Below are 19,652 nucleotides of genomic sequence, written 5' to 3'. Positions count from 1 at the left end.
TTTAAGATTTACCCAACACTGATGTAATAATATAAGAATTGAATTTTAATTTTCATGTAGGTGCATTGATGGGAATATGTGTGCCATCAATGCATCCAACCGCATTAGGAAATCCTGAAGGGGATTCTAATTATTAGTTTATTTCCAGAGGTCACAGCAAGATGTTATTAACTGATCATCATTTGTCAGATTAGCCTTACTGAAACGAATTCAATACCACTAACCTGCAATCCTGTGAAACTCCTCTTTAATGGCTCTGAGGGGTTTGTGCCCAGGAAACACAACAAAAATTCACAGAAAGCGCTTGAGGGTGAGGCACACTTTACGAACTATTCTACGTACTGTGGCCTTACTAATGTGCTCTGCATCCCCGATGTTATAATGAAAACTGCCGTTTGCAACAAATCGTAATGCAACACAAAGCATCTGCTCGGATGTAAGAGCACGGCCACGATGGGTGATGTGTCTGATGTATGGGTGGATAAGATTATTGATATATGTTATGGACTCTCTAGAAAAACGGTACCGCTCAAATAAAAATACATGGGGATATGACAAAAAATCAACTTGTGGCCTCAATATCCTCTCCCGACGTAAATGCAATTCCCTGCGAATTAATACAGCGTCCTCATCTACAGGATCCTCTATGAATGGACACGCCATTTTGGTCTCTGCGTGACGGAAACGTGTGCAATCTATGAATGTACTGAAAGATTAAATGAGGTATTAAACACCTTTCACTTTAAAAAGGGGCGGAGACCCGGAGGAAACTCTGAGTTTCCCGAACAAAACCTGCTCCCCAGCAGGTTAGGTTCACAGAGTAAGTTGCCATAGTAACTGACTCTGAGTTTAGATTACCTCTCTTTGTGAAACGGGTTTAACTTACCCCGCTTTCACGGGTTTAAGTTACCTCCGTTTCTGAAACCGAAAACTCCGAGTTTCCCTCATTTCGGGGTTAACAAACTCTGAGTTTCGACAAAACCGCCTTCTTGAAATAGGCCCCAGCTCAGTTAAATGTGCTAAGCTAACAGGCTACCTCAGTAACATTCAAACCCATTTTAAAACCTGCTATTAATCTCAAAGAGGAGATATTCTATAAATCAAGTTGGGTGAAAACATGACTTCACTTTCCCAGAACTCAGAGTGAACAAACTCCATTTTCACCTAAACCGGTTTGAATAAGTCTTGTTTGCTAGTAGACAGTTTGTATTTCTCTGCTCTTCTTGTCTGCTGCTTTGGTCTGTTCCCTTCATTTGCCAATTCAGAAAATACCTTGTTAAAATTGATCATCATGATCAACACTGTATATAAACTCTTCATATGGTCAAAACCAAAAGTCTGAGAATGCAGAATAAAACACTAGTTCACCTTTGTATTACAACTATAATTAAGTGAAATGAAAAATTAAGACCAGACATAAAACACAAAGAAAACACCACATTACACCATCAAGTTGGCACCAAACAACTTATTTATTTTTACTCGTTAAACATCACTCACATTTATGTCATAGAAGTGACTACTTTTGTGGCTTGGAAGCTTATTCTGCTTTAACATCAAGATGATGTACAGTTGTTTGTTTTATGAAGGTTAATTCAAGTAGAGTTGACATAAGAAGGAACTGAGGCAGGAAAGTAAAACTTGGAGATTTGCATCTTACACAATGGAACAGTAACATGGTCAAACTTTCACAAACAATATTCAAACATTACAAAGTAATGTCTTGGTAACTACTAACAAGTTACTTATTTAACTGTGTTGTCCTATTAAAACAAAAAAGTAATGTCTAACTGGCTTGGGGCTTCTACTAATAGTTATTTTCATTATCCATTAAACCTTCAACGTTCCAGTAGTTTGCTCACACAGGTGTTTTGACTCATGTGGCACAATCAGACCTCCACGCAGAACTGTGTGGGAGCTCCTGTTAATGTTGGGTATCTGCTAGGGAAGACTATTTACACCATTATTACTGTAATTCTTATTTTTAAAATACTGGTAGATGCAGGCTGTTTGGGGGCTTATACATTTTAAACTGGTGAAATGGAAGAGACAGGGATTGCATACATCAGAGAGGTGTTTTGACTCATGTGGCACAATTAGACCTCCATGCAGAGCTGTGTGGGAGCTCCTGTTAATGTTGGGTATCTGCTAGGGAAGACTATTTACACCATTATTACTGTAATTCTTATTTTTAAAATAGCTGTAGGCTGTTTTGGGGCTTATACGTTTTAAACTGGCGAAATGGAAGCTAAATAGAATTCAGCCATGATTGTTTTACTGTTTACACCTGTGCTTTTCCTAATGTGACATGTGACAGTGTTTCCTGTGAAAAGGTTTATTACGTTACATACTTACTTGAGCAGTGGTCCACTGCCTGTGCAAGAATAATGTTAATGCATGAGGCAAATGCTTTAGAAAAGAGGAAAACATCTTCTCAAACCTACATTTGGTGTGTCAAATACTATGTTTAGTGTTACAAATTAAATGAAATGTCTAGTAGCTATTTAATATTGAAATATTAAATAGCCACAATATTGAAAAGAGCAGTGGTCCACTGCCTGTGCAAGAAAAATGTTAATGCATGAGACAAAGGTTTTAGAAAAGAGGAAAACAACTTCTCAAGCCTACATTTGGTGTGTCAAATACTATGTTTGGTGTTACAAATTAAATGAAATGTCTATTTAAATTGCCACAGTGTTAGTGTGATGTTTTAATATGAATTATTTAATTGTATGACTTCAAACGTCTTAAACAAAATAAGCAGAATATATAAGCTGTTACAAATTAAATGAAATGTCTATTTAAATTGCCACAGTGTTAGTGTGATGTTTTAATATGAATTATTTAATTGTATATGACTTCAAACATCTTAAACACAAAATAAGCAGAATATGTAAGTGAGATTTGTAGGTGTAACACTCATTGCTTGCAAGTGGCACAATTGATAATCTGAAGCAAGAAAATTAAGCACTTAAGTTCCAGAGGACAGTGGGCTAGAAAAAACTTGCAGAGTAGGAAATAATTCCAGGAATTATAACTTTATTAGGATTTATGTTCTTTCACTTTGGTCACCACACATCATTGAAGGGAATCTATCTCATTTCACACAACCGTAACTTTATTAGGATTTATGTTCTTTCACTTTGGTCACCACACATCATTGATGGGAAACAGTCTCGTTTCACACAACCACTCCTGATTTGTTTCTGCAAGTTTGAGAAGATGACTATAGTTGAGAAGCAGACCTTATGTGCTGCAGCTTGTATGCATGATTTGGTTCTTTGGTATTTCCACACTTTCAGTGAAATGTAGCTATTACTGCTCCTAAACAAATGCATGCTCCAGAGAAGAATGTTTCCATTTAGTTTACTAAAAACTAAAAATCCATCCAACATGCAAACATTAAGCAGTGGTGGCTAATTTTTTTTTAAATATATAGAATTAACTGTGTACGGTGGCTACTTGAGAACCAAATCATACATTGTACCAAGAGACTCTCAGGGCTGCATATAAACTGGAAGTGATAAGGCCTGGGTCACAAGAATATAATCTGAAAAGGAGAAGAACCAAATCATACATTGTACCAAGAGATTCTCAGGGCTGCATATAAACTGGAAGCAATAAGGCCTGGGTTACAAGAATATAATCTGAAAAGGAGAGGGGAAAAATAAAATCTATCAAAAGCTGAAACCAAATATAGCACAATAAGCATTTTACAATAAAATAGAAAATAAATCATGTTGCTCAAAGTGATCTATAAAAAAAAAAAAATCCAATCGCTTGTGACATTATGAAAATGGAGGCAATTCAACAAAACTAAAAACAAAGTTGGTTAAATCCTTACAATCAAGTTCTTTGCCTAAAGTATCTTAAAGTTAGGGGTTTCCTAGTGTTCAAGACAGCACAAGCATTGCATTTACATTAATTTATAAAGTGAACATGCTGCACAAGGTATATAAAAGAAAACAGGCAGTCCCAACATAAAAAAAAAAAACGGCCGCCCTGTATTCATGGGATCAATTCCAGCATTACAAACAGAGACATTACACTACCATCTCTCATTTGGAACTGATAATGTATGTTACAATATGGAAGTAACCCCAAACAAGAACACTTTAGACCAGCATAAATTAACAAGTGAACAACCCATTAGAAAAATGTGAAGCACTCACAGTATTTTCTGTAGATTTAAAAGTCTCACAAAAGCCTTTAAGTGAGTAATTGGCTCAACAGACTGCATATATTTCAGTTCTACATTGTACACAGTTCCTAGTAATTTAGACAGGGCCAAGACCATTCACTATGTTGTTCTCTCTAGACAACAAATTCTCTTTATTCTGAGTAATAAAAGGGTTTATGATGATGTTCTGGTTAAATTAGATGCCAGAAAAGGGATGTCAGTAAGAATCCCAGATGCCAGGATCATAGCCTCGGCTTGATTGTGGACAATTATTTTGTTTTTATGACAACAAACCCTCTTAAAGTGATGTAAACACTGTATATATTTAGGGCTCTTCCCTTTTTCTTCCACAATCCAGGACTCTGATTTGGGGAAGGAAAAAAAGTAAATCAGACAGTTGCACTTTTGACACAGCGGGGCCCAGCAATGAGGACTGAGCTTGGTGATCAGTTGGCAGAAAAGTTACAGTGTCGGAGGTTTCAGCCCATACTTCTTGGCCACTTCTGTCTGGGCGTACGCAGCATCACATAATGAGTACAAGTGGGCCATCTCCATTTCTGACTTGGCTAGGTTAATTGCCTTGTTGAACATATCTATTGCCTTGTCCAGATTGCCCCTGAAAAGAAAACCTTCAGGTTACTTCCACTACTTCAAGAAGACTTGTAATGTGTGGAATGAACCAAATGGTTAATCTCACCTCTGAACTTCAATGGTTCCCATAGTTTCATAGGCAAAGTCACATTTGTTGTCAATCTCAATGGCCTTACTGATGAGCTCCAGACCTAAGTCGATGTCTTGTTTCCACTGAAGCTGTAACAAACTGGATACATATTAAACAATTACTGACTGATGGAGTCAAAAGTTATTTTATAAATAGAACCAGTTAGTGGGAACAAAATCTTACCCTTTGTGCACATATGTGGTGGCGTTGTCTGGTTCCAGTTTGATGCATTTGTCATACATCTCGTCTGCTTTTCCAAACAGCTGCTGATCTGTCAAAGCCTGAAAAGAACACAAAGCTGTTGTATAAGGTAATGGACACATCAGCGAGACCTTAAGCTGCTACTTTCTCTGTCTGAATCACACATTTTACAAGAGACAAACTGCATAATGGGTAGAGCACAACATCAAAAAATAAACACTAAGCACCCACTCATCATTTTTAAACAGAAAATCAAGTTTCTGATTTCATACCTGAGCATAAAGAGCGTAGCCCTCAGCACACTCTGGGAACCTTCTGATTACATCCTCAAAGCCATCCATGGCTGTCTGGACTTGTGCAGGGTTGTTCCCAGTATATGCTTGTCTGTACTGAAGAACACGAGCAAAACAAACTCACCAGCTAATCTTCCTGCTGTAGCAGCCATTGTTACTAAATGCAAAATAAGATTAATTTCAATTTATTTATTAGAGAGTTAAGACACTGTTAGTTGGTTACGTACAAGAGCGAAGCATTTCTGTGCCTGGGCCAGAGCAGAGTCAGGTCTGAGATGGATGCACTGATCAAAGTCTCCCACCGCCTCATCCACCTGGTCCAACAGGATTTTCAGCTGAGAAGAAACAGCACACTTGTTGAGGTACAACAAAAACATGTCCAGCATCATGTGACCACCTTCATTTTGCAGCATGCCAGAGACAATGCAAACATTACATTAGTAGCTGTCAGCTGATCCCAAATGTCTGATAAATTGACAGATCTTAAAGAAACCCATTCAGCCTCCTACCTGACCCCTGTGGTGATACACGTCAGGGTTGCCTGTGTCGATGTCAGCTGCCATGTTGAAGTCTTGTGTAGAGAGCAGAGGCTGCTGCTGCTGCATGTACATGCTTCCACGCTTGATCAAAGCATTGGCTCGTAGCTGGAAAAATTAAACGACACATCAGAGAGGTCATAGCTTTGTAAAGGACATCTTTGTTTATGCGTCCAAATAATTTGACCAACTGAGTAAATGACATGCCTTGAAACCAATACTTCTTTAATGTATTTTTTCTAGCATAAAAACCAGTAAACAGTAACGGGGGCAGGTTTCTCAGACAGGCTATTGTGCTGTGAGTCTAAACTTTAGTTTATACTTGGGGAGATCGCCTGATCAACTGTCCCACAAACTGCACTGAAATTACCTGAGAACCTCATGCGATTGAGTGAAAGAATGAGATTTATTAAACAAGACATTGGTCTACATTTTCTCAAAGTTACCAAAATTATCTGCAGATAAAGCTGAACCTTAATACAGGCAGCTAGAACACATTTTTATAGCCTTGCAGTCGTAATAGTACTGAAAAATTAAATGTTTTCAAACTGAAATTTAACAATGAGTGGGCGATGTTTTACAGCTTCACTTTCTGCTCTGGTTTCAGCAGAACACTCAGTATGTGATGAGCTCTGCAAAAGTTTATGAATGATAAAAGAAAACATACCTGTTCTTATTTACTGCTGTACTGACCAGTTTGAGTTCTAATCTCACACATGCTAGCCTATAGCTAAATAACAAGTTGTAGAGAAAAGTGAAAAATACAATTTAATACAAAGTAAATTTAACAGCAGTAACCCTCAGTATCACTAGTGCATGTGAGGATGGGGTTCATCTAGCTGCTGTCATTCACAGTAAACCTTGTTTGCAGTCAATAATATATATCCCATATCAAGTTGCAAGTGCAATATTTCTCTAAAATAAAATTACAATTGGATTATTTTTCCAAATCATTCAGACCTATGTCGTATTAATCAACTGTCTCAGAGTTTAAATTGCTCCCATAATCTCAGCTAAGAGCAGACTTATGAAACTGGCACCTCGTACCTTCACATTGGCACCCTGCATGTTGATGACCTGGTCCAAATCAGGTTGAGCAGCAGTAGCATTACCAATCAGCAGGTAGAAAGTGGAGCGCAGCAGCAGGGCCTCGGCAGTGTATCGACCTCCTGACTCGATCTCCTTTGTGCATTCACTGATGATCTTGTCGTAGTTCTCCTCCTCCATATACTGCTTTGCCTTCAGGTAGCCAGAACTAAGGAAGTAAAAGAGACCACATCAGGAAAGGCTCCTATCCACCACATGATAATTCACATTTCATAAACAATTACATGAATGTCTGGATTCCTATTAAATTAGCTGTGGATATTAATGTCCCAGCAGAAGATTCATAATGATTAGCTTCCTCCCCCAACCTCTCCACCTATGTCACAGCAAGGCTAAAATTCCCAGATATGCATACAGTGATATACTGCAAAATCTGAAGTGGAATATCAGGACATGTTCTCATCCCATCCATGCTCTCGTGTATACACTGCTCTCCACAATGGCCCTGAAATATGCACTGGCTGTAAAATATGATCAAGGTCATGCCATGCTGAATTTCAGTAGGGGTTGTAATTAGAGATGCACCCATTAATCAGCGGAGAGTGGAAGCGGCCATTTTTCAGTGTGATTGCTCTTGACCACTGACCAGCCGATCGCTGAGATCTCCAAAAAAATTTGAATGCATTTGGTGCATCTCTACCTGTAACAACTCCTTGTTCTAGGAGTCAGACCGTAAAATTACCTGCTAATGTAAATTTCTATGTAAAAGTCTATGTTCCCTTTGGAGGTATGAATGTATTTTATATCTCAATACATTTGCAAACATGGAAATTCTGGCACGACCAAGTGAAAATGGGGGAAAAAACCTCTCTGGAACATTATCAGCATCTTGTTCTCTGCTACCAGCTCACTTGCCACTAGTTGGGCTGCACGGGTCATCGTTTTTGTTAGCGTGATTTAGATCCCTGTCCGATCTCAGTCTCACGTGACAATAATTTTAGCGTGTTTGCATTAGCAGTGAGATCCCTTGCATCAAACCAAGCACTCCCTTTTCCTCTCTAAGCTGCGTTAACCAATAACCACCACTATATAATAGCCACAAAGTGATTTATTTCACCTAGTGTCTGTGCACCGAGTGCTATTTGGCACTGGGTGTACAGAGCAGTCAGCGTAATGTTTATAAAAGAGTAGCAGGATGGCACAGAATATCTTTCACAATGTCAAATGTTGGATTTAGTTTTTGAATCGGTCTTCCTGTCTACAGCCCATCACATGATATTCTTGCTATTGGTTAACACAACTTAACTAGGAAAAGGGAGCACTTGGTTTGATGCAAGGCATCTCCCTGTTAACGCAAACACGACAGAATCATAGTCACGCGAGACCGAGATTGCACAGGGATCTAAATCATGCTCACTAAATGATTTATCGTGCAGCCCTAGTCACCAGTACCAACAAAGCTGAGTAAATATTCTCTGACCTCTCAGTGACCTCAGCTGCCTCGCCCTCTTTGTCCTTGTCTTCATCTTTCTTCTCCCCCTTCTGCAGCGACTGGGAGATGATGTCATCAGTGAACGAGCTAAAGTAGGACTTGATGAACTGAGGAGAGGGCATCATCGGCTCACGGTTCTACAGAAGAGGGGTTTTAAAAGGTTTACACCGACGGTTCAGGGAAATAAAATCAAAATTAAGACTCTTTGTGTGAACAAATACCTTGTACTTCTCTTTGGCCTTCTCTTTCCCCAGCTGTTTCAGCACCTTGTCTGCCAGCAGCATGCTCTGTTGGTTCTGGAAGGCCTCAAGAATACACACGGCTGTGACATCTGGAGGGTACACAGATAACATAACCAACTGTTAAGTGTCACATTTTAGGCTAAACACATTCAGGAACATTTTTGAACACATAGGTTTCTCACCCTCTAGGCACTCCTTCTTGTTGTCAAGTTTTTCCAGAGCTTTCGCTCTCCTGAACAGAGCCTTGACATAACGTGGATTCAGCTCCACAGCGTGAGAGCAGTCCTGTACGACTTCCGTCCATTTCATCTGAAATAACAGTTACACAAGTTTAGGGCTGAACCCGAATATCCATATATTCATTCATTGGGTAGGTAATCCGTTTTCAATTTTAGCATTCACCGCCACAGCACAGCACCTACAACCTTGTCAGGAAAGCTCAGTCTGGAGATCGTGTGTCAACCAACTGATTTCTGTCCTTTGCCCACTGAGCTGCTAAAGCTTAACAGACAGTTAAGATAACTGGTTCTGATGAGCATCAAAACCAACTAAGTAGCAATATGTCAAAGCATCAAAACCAACTAAGTAGCAATATTTTCAATAAGTTTTTTGTTTATGTGTTGTTGTAGCTTTCTAATGGCAACAGGAGTTGTGTGCATTCACAAACTATCCTCTCATTTTCAGGAGGAGGCTCTCCTTGTGATATTGGGTTTGAAATAATTTGACTCTTTGGAGTTATAATGGGTGCAAAGCTAATCTAGAGGTACCCAAGATTAAACATTAAATGGCTGGAAATGAGCATGCCGTGGGCGCTTAAACATTACGTCTGCAGCAGTGGAGAATAACGTCTGTGCTGCAGTGTTACCACCAGAGAAAAGCAGTGTGATCCAAAATGGGCACAGGTCTGTAGAACCAAACTCTCTTCTTTGTCGCAGCAGTTTGACTGACGTGTTGCTGAACTGCTCTCGTTTGTTAATACATTCGCTGTCCGCTACACCAGCTGTTGGTGATGGGCTAAAAAGTAGTCCCACAGTACTCCATACTTGTCTTTCAAAGCTCACTATCAAGTCATTCATACACACGTAGTTGTTTTCCCTCGCTGAAGATGAACTAATGTTAGAACCACTGAAGTACAGCATAACTCGTGTTACAAAATTGTTACATTATTACAAAAATCGTTTAGCATTTGTGAATTGATTTTCAATGGCAGAAGATAGGAATTACAATTCTAATGTCAATCGATTTTTTTTTTCTCCCACCCCTACAAACCACTATTTTCTGTAGAGGCATGCTATGCTGTCTCTTGGCTTTAAAGTCCATGTAATAAATGTGTGTTCTGCATTTGTCACACAACAGGAAATATGTTATTAGCCACTCAGCCAAATTTGAATGATCAAAAAACTGCTTTCAAAATCATAAAAAAGTGTGTATTTTCCGCTCTGACATGCTGGGGGTTTGTCGAGTGAAGACACTGAAACCAAGCCCAATCGTGGAAATGTGCTGCCTGTTCTCATTATGGCTGTATTAAGGGAAAACATGCAGGAAAGATGCCCTTCATAGGTGAAGGCATAGCTATCTGGCTAGCAAACTGTAGTAGGTGTAGTAAGGCAGTAGCTCATGACTCAACAGGACAACTGGTGCTAATGCGCTAGGGCTCTACAGGAGCATTTTATCAAAGACCACTGAGTAAGAGCAGTGGATCAGAATATGGTTTTGGTGTTTATGGTGCTGCTTCTTCTTTGTGTTGGCATTTGAATGAGAGCGAGTGGTGCTCAGCTCACACACACACAGCAGACAGCTGCTGTCACCGCAGTGGAGATGCATCCCAATAGAAGGGAAAGTGAAACAAAAGTTTACAATACCTATGCTCATTAATGTTTGTACAATAAAACCTTCGCATGTAAAAGGCAAATGGGAGTAATTTAATGAAACACCTGCTAAACAAGCACAAACTTGCAGAGAAGCGAAAATGTAAGCTTTGCCCGCAGTCTACGAGTTTGTTAGGCTATCAGCTAACAGTAGTTCTCTGTCCAGTGCAGTAGCTGCATTCAGCTCTGATGGGGGAAGGCATTATGTTAAGGATGGCTCCAGTGCGTCAACAAGTCATGCTTTCTGTCCTGCCTGAAAAATCCTCAAATCAAAAGTGATGAATAACTGTTTAATGGTCTAACTCCACACTTCAGCACTACATAGCTCACAGCAACAATGGACTTAGAAACGAATCACCCCAACTTTAAATTTTGAGAAGGGCTGGAGGAGAACCCCTTAATGTACAGTGAGGCCATATATTAAACTCAAAGAGCAAGGATGATTGACCCATATGGCTTTTCTTCTGCAAGCACAAGACACAATATTTGACCAACAATACAAACATTTTAAAACTCATGATGAAAACACTTTGTAACTATTGGTCCCCAACACATGATTTTACTTCCTTATAATGAACGATCTCAAAATGTAGCTTTTTTTTCTTCACATCACAGGTGAGTCTTTCACATTAACACCAGTCTGCACAGATTAAAATGAAGTGTTGCCAACCTGCTGTTCATAGGCTGCTGCTCTGTTCTGGTAAAATGTTGACATATCAGCCTTCTGCTCAGTGGGGCAGAGAGCAATGGCCTCTGTGTAGCACTGGATGGCGTTCTCATACTTGCCAGCCTTGAAGTACTTGTTGCCTTTGTTCTTTGCTGCTTGGGCCCGATCCAAGGGGCTCTGAATGAGAGAGAGAGAGAGAAAGAGAGAGAGAAGGTAGCATTCATTAACTGAATTGTCTTGCACTGTGACCCGCTGAACTTGATCAAGAACTGGTAGGTAGGTAAGTAGGTAGGTACAATAAAGTACCTACTTACCTACCTGAACTTGATCAAGAACTGAAGAGCCAAAAGGCTGATTTTCTACTTAATTTAATATTCCTCAGAATCTTAGACTTCCATAAGTGTAAGAATTGAATGCCACCAAACTGACAAGTGGAGATTTCTGGCACAGCTTCATCCATTGCCAAGCTGCAATAAAGTTATTCTTTACACTACAGGTATTGCTGGAGTTTTTACCTATTAAGAGCAAAGTGACAAGCCAGAAAGTCCAGACAAACCACTGACAGCAATGCCTACAGTAACACTGATTTAATGATTACAGCCATAATGCTCAACAGTGATGGAGATGCTAAACCTAAAAACCCAAGTTCAGGTTTCTTGAGAAATTTCAATTATTTCAGTTTTCAGTACTGATAAGTAAGCATATTACATTTACAATAGCATACACTGCAACAGCACAAACGTGGACCGACTGGTAATGTAACCCACACTGGTAAGCTGTTTGATCAAACTTTTTGTTTTTGTGTGCAATAAAACTGCAGTGAATTAAGATTCCTGCTCAGTGTGTACAGAGATGGCTGTTGAGTCACATTTTCTCGTTCTCACAGTCATGACATAGTGACCCCATATCTCCAGAAGTTTCCATATTTGTAAGGTTACTTATCATACTAATAATATAATTCTCATGGTTATGCAATGCCATTTAACGTATGGGAGCCATAATTACTAGAAACATCCGAGAATATGCACTTCACTTCAAGGATTAACACCATGCAAACTGCACAGATCCGTGAGCACTGCACCTCAAGGCCAGGTAAGATGTTTTAGCCATGCTGCAGCCCTGCTGTAGCTTGCTGAACACATTACATTTTGGCTGACAGCACACTCATTTCAAAATGTAGGTAATGTTAGACATTAGCATCCAGGCTAGCTAGCCTAGCTACTTTTCTTGATAACGTTAACTAACGAGACAGCTAGCCAACCATTAGTCCACTCCCGATGAACTGGCTGATATCGGCCTAATATATACCGATGAAGGCAGCTCTCACCGACAGCCACAGTCACATTAGGTGTCCTTGACTGTACTTGCACGGTGCGACACGTTTAACCAGAAACGTGTACGCGCTGCATAAAGGTGCCTCATGCTAATGTGAGGAACGCTAAGTTACATTAGCAGTAGACACATGAGGAGACTCCAGGAAACGATAACGTTACCATGCTTTCAAGCTCTCTGTTGGTTCGAGTACCGTCTTGGCCCTGCACGGGGCTGGCGCTCCCTTCTGGTGTTTTCCGCTCCCCGGTCCCTTTCCTTTCCTTCGTCCTGCTGCGGTTCCAGAGGTAAACCGCCCCCACTCCCAGCACTATGGGAGTCCCGATTAACAGTGCCAGCTGCCATCGGGGTAGTCCAGCCCCGGACTGCGGCTCGACTGGCTTTGAAGCAGCCATGATCTTCTACAGAGCAATCGTTAACGAGCCCCAGACGCTCAGACAACGTGAGCTGCTGCAGCCGCTTCTTCTTCCGGTGTTCTGCGAGGTCACGCACACCGAGGAATCATGGGATATTGGACAAATCATGAGCAGTGTGTAGTTGTGATACCACAGTGGCGGCAAGTTGTAGTTCTTTCAAACAAGATGAAACATGGTAGACCGAGGTTTGAGGAAAGAACTCATAGTGGGAGCTATTGTTTTCCTTGGTCAGTAATCCAGCTATAATTAGCAAAGGCACTATATTAAACTACCCGAATAATCGGTCATACTTTCTCCCTGTCTATAAGGCTAATTTCTACTGCATCCAAGGTCTAGCCATAGCCTATCACCATGCCATTTGGGAGGACTGTTTTACATGTAAAGCGACTTTACTCTCATTTTAACTTTTAATTTTAATATGCGTGTTAATGCTGCTTATTCTGTTTATTTTGCTATACTATACAGCCTTATGTTGGTTTACTGTTTACTTGCCCCTTGCATGGGGATATATACATACACATACACATTGAGAGCTAAGGTTCAAAGTGTTTATTTGTCATATGCAGAATTAGGAAACGTGTTTCTCTCTACAATGAAATTCTTACTTTGCCGTCCACATGAATGCCACACAATACAAGTGAAATATAAAGTAGATGACCAATAACACAAATCTAAATAGGCAGTAAAATCACAAATCTAAGGCACTGTAAAGAAGCAAGTGAAGGGATACAAGAACACAATATAATGCAGAGAGAATATATGTTACATGTGAGCTGCTATGTGCAAATATTCAGCAGTGAGTGTGCAATTATGCAGGCCATGCCATCAGGCATCTTCAAGGCCCCATAATAAGTAACACAATTTTCCTAACCTAACCTAAAATGTACATGCAATGATATCACATTCAACATAACTGGGGACACAATTCTCTACCCCTAACTTATCATAGTCCATCATCATTCTGATCATAAAGTCAAAGTATCACTCAATATTATCCCTTACTCAATCAAAGAGCAGATATTTGGTGGCTTGACACATATCTGTGTTGAATTTGCTCAGGTTATACAGTGCCTGGCCCAACTGGCTTGGTAGGCAAACACATCTGACAGCTGGTCCAGCTGGACAATTGAGCCAGTGTATAACCTGAGCAAATTTTAACTTCCTCACATTTGAAGTAATTTTAAAATTATTTTAATTCAAAGATATATAATGATGTGTTTTGGTTTTTTTTTTATTTTTTTGCAAAAATACAAAGTGTTTGTATCTGTGTCTGAAGCCACTAGGGGGCAGTGACTATCTCCATGAAGCTATTATCTTTCCCACTGTTGTGCTTTATCACAATAACAACTTGAACTTGCTGTTCCGCGTGCCTAGTTCCCACACTAACACTGTTTTATCATGATCAGTGCAGATTTCTCATGTGGGTCTTTCTGTGTTTGTAGGCTATCTTTGCCAGTATCCTCTCTGGCCCACTTTAAAGCATAATGCTGGTCTGTCTGGACAGTGCAGGAGCCTGTCTACTCAATGTGTGCCCAAGGCTATCTCTCACCAAACAGTGACCAGCACTGAATTGTTTGTTAGCCAGCTATAGCTGGACAGAGGAAACCCTGTGTAATACCTTTAACAGCACGACTGTTCCTCATGAGTTGTTCTAAAATTCAAGATAATTGTGTAATATCAGAGACATGTTTCATTCTCCTTCTGGGGTTCTAAGAAAAACCAAACCTTCTATACTAAGTAATAATGTTTCATTTATCATCTATATCAAATTAAGAATGACAATATGTAGAAGAAAAGAAAGAAAGAAAATTGCATCCATTGTAATCCATCGAGGCTACCACCCTGTGAGGTGTGTTCGTTTTATATTGAAAAGAGAAGACTAATAAGAGGATATATATTTCACAGTGTGAAATTTATTATGCATTAACGTATCAAAATTAGCATGTGCACATGGATCTTCACTGTTTAGGATAAACAGAAAAGACTGACCTCAACTTAGTGGTATACAATATTTGTATGAAAAGGTGCTACTATCTAATTGGTCCAAAACTGTTGGGGAGAAGCCGTGGTTTAGACTTAACTCTCCCGTTATTGGTCCTTCAGTCCGTCCGTCCTCTCTGCTCCAATCATCGTGGACAGCGCCCTAGGAAGGGGAAGAATACCTATACTACTTTAATTCCTACATACACATTCACTTGTTCCTTTGTTTTCACTTAATTAAAACTGTTCTGCCTGCGTGTGTGCGCATAACTGCTGTTTTCCCTTTGAAGCTTTCTCATCTACGTCTAATCTATTTTAATAAACTTGGAGCCTTACCGTACCAAGACTCCTTTGGGTCCACCGGTCCAGAGGAACGATAAGTAACTATGAGCTCCCTTAGCTACAGCCATAAATCTAATGAAATTCAATAATTTAGTGGACAAGACTTATGATGTTGCATTAGTGTTTCAGTGACTCACACAGCAAACATCTGACCAGTGGTTCAGTGAACACATAGGGTGATATTCATAACTATATAAGCATAACTGTGACATATAAGTATGTAAACTTATGCGTGTTATAAAATAAAACCATTCTTAAGTGCATAAAATAAAAATCACCCTAACAACCTTCGGAATAATCAATTTTGCACTGACACTGTGTAGCGTGTTTTGAAAAGCCATGAAATCAATTTGCCACTAAACTATGACACAGGATGAGACACAGTAACCTTGTATATTGCAGTTGTGTGTTAGCTACAGTGTTACTCTCTTCAGTGACCCTGCTTGCTTTACAAAGGTGAAACAGGCTAGTGACGAAGGTTACAGTAAGGACCCTGGACTTTCTAGCTATTCCTGACTGTTTGTTCCTGTAAAATGTGCTTGCTTTTGTTAACACTGCCTACCTTAGGTTTAACTGATGTCACCAAATGTTTTGTATTCTGTGGCCTCTGTACTCTAAAAATGTAAATCTTCACAGATGAGCTACATAAATACACCAAAGGATTCCAGTTAGATTATGTTATCTCTTGCTATGTCTTGCTGTTTTTGTTGTTTTTATCTATCTATCTATCTATCTATCTATCTATCTATCTATCTATCTGTCTGTCTGTCTATATCTATCTATCTGTTTTGGTTTTCTGACTGACCAAGTATTTTTGTAATAGTTTATATACTTTGTTATTCAGTATTTATAAAATAAATTTAGCAGATTTTTTGTGCACACACACACACAAGCACATGCACATCTATCTTTGTGAGGACCCTCACTGACATAATGCATTCCCTTACCCTAATACTTAACCATCAGATCTAAATGCCTAACCATAACCCTTAGCCTAAGTCTAACCTGAACCCTAAAACCAAGTCTTAACCCTGAAAAAGAAGTTTCACAAAGTGAGCACCAGCCAAAATTTCCTCACTCCGTAGCACAAAAAACATACAAACAAAAAAAAAAAAAGAAAAAACCTTTTTTGGTCTTCACTATGTAGCAAGTATGTGAACACACACACAAATAGAAATTAAGATGAATCAGTTAATAGGGTTTCACTGAGTTGGACCACAGCCTAGTGTCTCTTCATTCACCCAGAGCACCAAGTAGCTTTGGAACATAATTTATATATTGCCTATTTATGTAGCCTGAAACCACATTTTTACAGTAAAAAGTTTCCAAGGATGTTAGTTTGGTTAACCCCTCTGGATCTGTAGTCTGATTACAGAGATTCTGTATTTCTCAGAAACAGAAAAATATTAGTATATTATTTGCATGAAAGATTTGTATATTCCAGTATTATGTAAGAGTAGTTAGCATTGTTTTTTTTTTATTATCAACAATCACCTTTATTGATTGTGATAATTTGTGTTTAGGTGTGACCTTAACTGGCTCCAGCAACAGTAATCTTGTTCTTAGTCATAATCTGAGGTTACATGACGAAACAATACGAAGGTCTCATAACAGTGCTGGTCCAGTATACTCTTCCTCTTTAAGATGCAGGTCTGTGAAATGATTAGCAGCATTTTGATCCTTGCCATTTGTGAAGGTGTGAAGGAAGAGGTTATGTCCATATGTAAACCTAACAGGAAACAGGATCTGGTAACTAAAAAAACAGGTTTGCACAACTTGTTTATCTTCTATCAGTTTCACTCTGATGACCTGCAATGGACACTGAAGATAAAAGAAGCTACACTGTGGCTCTGTAGCAATGTGCTATCTCTTGATTACAGTAATAAATATATGTAATAAGATTTGCTTTTCTCAGTCAGATCTTCTCTTTATAAGATCTTGTGCATGATTTAAATGCTGGAAATAGTCTCTCTGTGCAGTACAACTCATTCAATATACTATATGTGCTTATGAATTTTGCAACAGTCTATGCAATTGATACATTTTCAGTTGTTGAATTTGTGCCATACACAGTTGGAGTTCTCTCACATTATATTTGTACTTGATAATTTTGAGAAAAATTAACTCCGGAAGAAAAAAAAACCAAGTAACAAAATAAAACCCACAGATTCAGTGATACCCAGTATAATATGAACAATACAGCCTGTTCCCTATCAAGCCCAAGGCTCACAATACACAGAGTTCCTTGCACGCCATAATTATTTACAGGTCTAATGAGGTCAGTGAGTGGAAAGTATTGGGAAATTAGAGTTTCAGTTGTCTAGCCCCAGGCCCATCACTGTAATGGAAAGATTAAAAGCAGTGGTCACATCACCCACCCAGTGCCAAAATTACTAGTCGTTCCTCCCTGACTTCTGCCTCCCTGTTTATTCCCATCATCTCCATTTTTACTTTCTACTAGCAATGTTAAAAAGACTATAGGGGATTCACTTATTTAAAGACTTGAGCAAAAGCTCTGCAGTTTATTTTTGGGTCATCCCAGAATATCAGTAACAGTGCTTGAGGCACCGGGGGATTTAACTGAAGTAGTTTACTCTTGCCCTGCAGGACAGCATTGTGTAGTAGAGCAGCCAGCCAGTTACAGGCTTAGTAGGCCAGCTCACAGTTGTCTTTATTCTCCGTCCCACTCAGCTGGGATCACTCTTTCAACTGTTGTACTGGGACTTGCTGCACAACTCCATCATGTCTCTCAGGCTCCTGCCCGCTATCATTATGGACAATGATGAGGATGATGATGGCAACTTCACAAAATGGATGAGCAGTTACTGGGGTCATGGAGCAGATCCTGGGAACTCTAGAGACAGAAAACGCAGTTTCAGAAGACCTACAAAAGCACATGTTGATCGAAGAGCATCGCTCCCGACTGTGGTAAGCCCTCCCAGCTTTTAATGGATGCATGCTTGTGACTGTGTTCGTGTTCAATATGTATTTGCACTGATATATAAACAGCAGCAGACAGTTTTATTTAAAATCAAGTCATGTCTTAGCAGAACATTGTGTTTTTGCACTGGTAAATTAACAAATAATACTCTGTGTAGGTAGCTACAACATTCAAAATCAAATATGTGTACAAATATTTACAAATTGAACAAGAAAGGAAGCATATACTGCAAAACTATGTAGAGTGTATTTTGGCAGACTGACAGTAGACTGATACATGTAATCTGCAGACATGAGAAAGTCCTGCATTGGTAAGAGAACTGTGCAGGGTATGTAGGTGGGTTATATTGTTGGATTTCCTAACATAATTCAGCTCCACCAATTTCACATCAATAATGTCTGCTGATGCACAAGTATATGTCACGCACCAACACACACACACACACACACACACACACACACACACACACACACACACACATTATAAGCATACACAGACAGAAGCTCAGATAAAAATCATTATAATTGATTACTGCATGTGTTAGGATGGCTCGAACATGGAAGTGAGCCAGTCACAAAAATTGACGGACCCAGACTGACTTCGATGCAGGCAGTGTAAGTTTATTTACAGTGTAAAACAAGTGACCAAGAAATGAACAGACGAGTAACAATGTGGGCCCCCCAGGTTTGTCCGGGTGCGCCTGATAGAAAGAGGTGAGAAGGGCAGGATCTAAAATAAAGGAGTGGGGAATCCAGGAACGCTCCTCCGGACCATAACCCTCCCAGTCCACCAGATATTGGAAACCCCGGCCCCTAGGGCGAACATCCAGGATCTGCCTGATGGTGTATGCAGGGCCACCGTCTACCTCCAGGGCAGGAGGAGGTGGAGCCGGTGGTGGACAGAGGGGACTGGAGGAGACTGGTTTGACCTGTGAAACATGGAATATAAGGTGAATACGGAGGGAATCAGGGAGCTTGAGGGCAGTGGGGTGTATGAGTTCCTGGATGGTAAACGATAGTGATGGGGGTGCGTGAATATGAAACACGTGCTGAACCAGGAGCTGGGTGGTTTCTAGAGCAGAGGGGAGTTGTGGAAGGGCAAGGAAATGGGCGGCTTTGGAGAAATGGTCGACGATGGTGAGAATGACAGTGTTGCCCTGGGAGGGAGGCAGGCTGGTGACAAAGTCGAGGGCAATATGAGACCAGGGCCGACTAGGTGTAGTCAGCGGCCGAAGAAGACCTGCAGGGGACTGATGGAGCGGTTTGGCTTGCGCACAGGGAGCACAGGCAGCTACATACTCCCTGGGATCTTTCTCTAGGGTGGGCCACCAGAAGCAGCGTTTCAGAAGGGAGATGGTACGTTGTACCCCCGGATGGTATGCTAGCCAAGAGGCCTTG

The 19,652-nt window shown here is 40.1% G+C and overlaps 2 protein-coding genes across 6 annotated transcripts in view; one reads left to right on the top strand and one right to left on the bottom strand.

Moving 5' to 3' along the window:
• Window positions 1–3,598: 3,598 nt before the first annotated feature.
• Window positions 3,599–13,079, bottom strand: tomm70a (translocase of outer mitochondrial membrane 70 homolog A (S. cerevisiae)). Its single transcript, XM_020603527.1, has 12 exons — window positions 12,741–13,079; window positions 11,251–11,424; window positions 8,895–9,021; window positions 8,692–8,801; window positions 8,459–8,607; window positions 6,979–7,186; window positions 5,905–6,039; window positions 5,623–5,730; window positions 5,375–5,491; window positions 5,085–5,182; window positions 4,878–5,000; window positions 3,599–4,796 (listed from the first exon to the last, which is right to left on the bottom strand). Exons 1-12 carry the CDS (start codon window positions 12,969–12,971, stop codon window positions 4,643–4,645), a joined length of 1,734 nt encoding a protein of 577 aa, XP_020459183.1. The 5' UTR covers window positions 12,972–13,079; the 3' UTR covers window positions 3,599–4,642.
• lnp1 (leukemia NUP98 fusion partner 1) overlaps window positions 12,140–19,652 on the top strand; it is a 16,179-nt gene continuing 8,666 nt past the window's right edge. For 3 of the 5 annotated variants that reach the window (XR_002275213.1, XR_002275210.1, XM_020603529.1), the window contains exon 1: window positions 17,981–18,242. Coding sequence is in view for 1 of the 5 variants with exons in the window: in XM_020603529.1 (XP_020459185.1) it covers window positions 18,057–18,242 (186 nt within the window). In the remaining 4 variants the exon portion in view is untranslated. Of the gene's footprint in view, window positions 12,340–17,980; window positions 18,243–19,652 lie in introns of those variants that run through there. The other 2 variants (XR_002275212.1, XR_002275211.1) reach the window with 2 other exon arrangements.

Source organism: Monopterus albus, unplaced genomic scaffold (genome assembly GCF_001952655.1).
Source record: "Monopterus albus unplaced genomic scaffold, M_albus_1.0 scaffold61.1, whole genome shotgun sequence".
Classification (NCBI taxonomy): Eukaryota; Metazoa; Chordata; class Actinopteri; order Synbranchiformes; family Synbranchidae; genus Monopterus; species Monopterus albus.
Note: the sequence above shows the minus strand (reverse complement) of the source record. Positions and strands in the feature narration are given on the sequence as shown.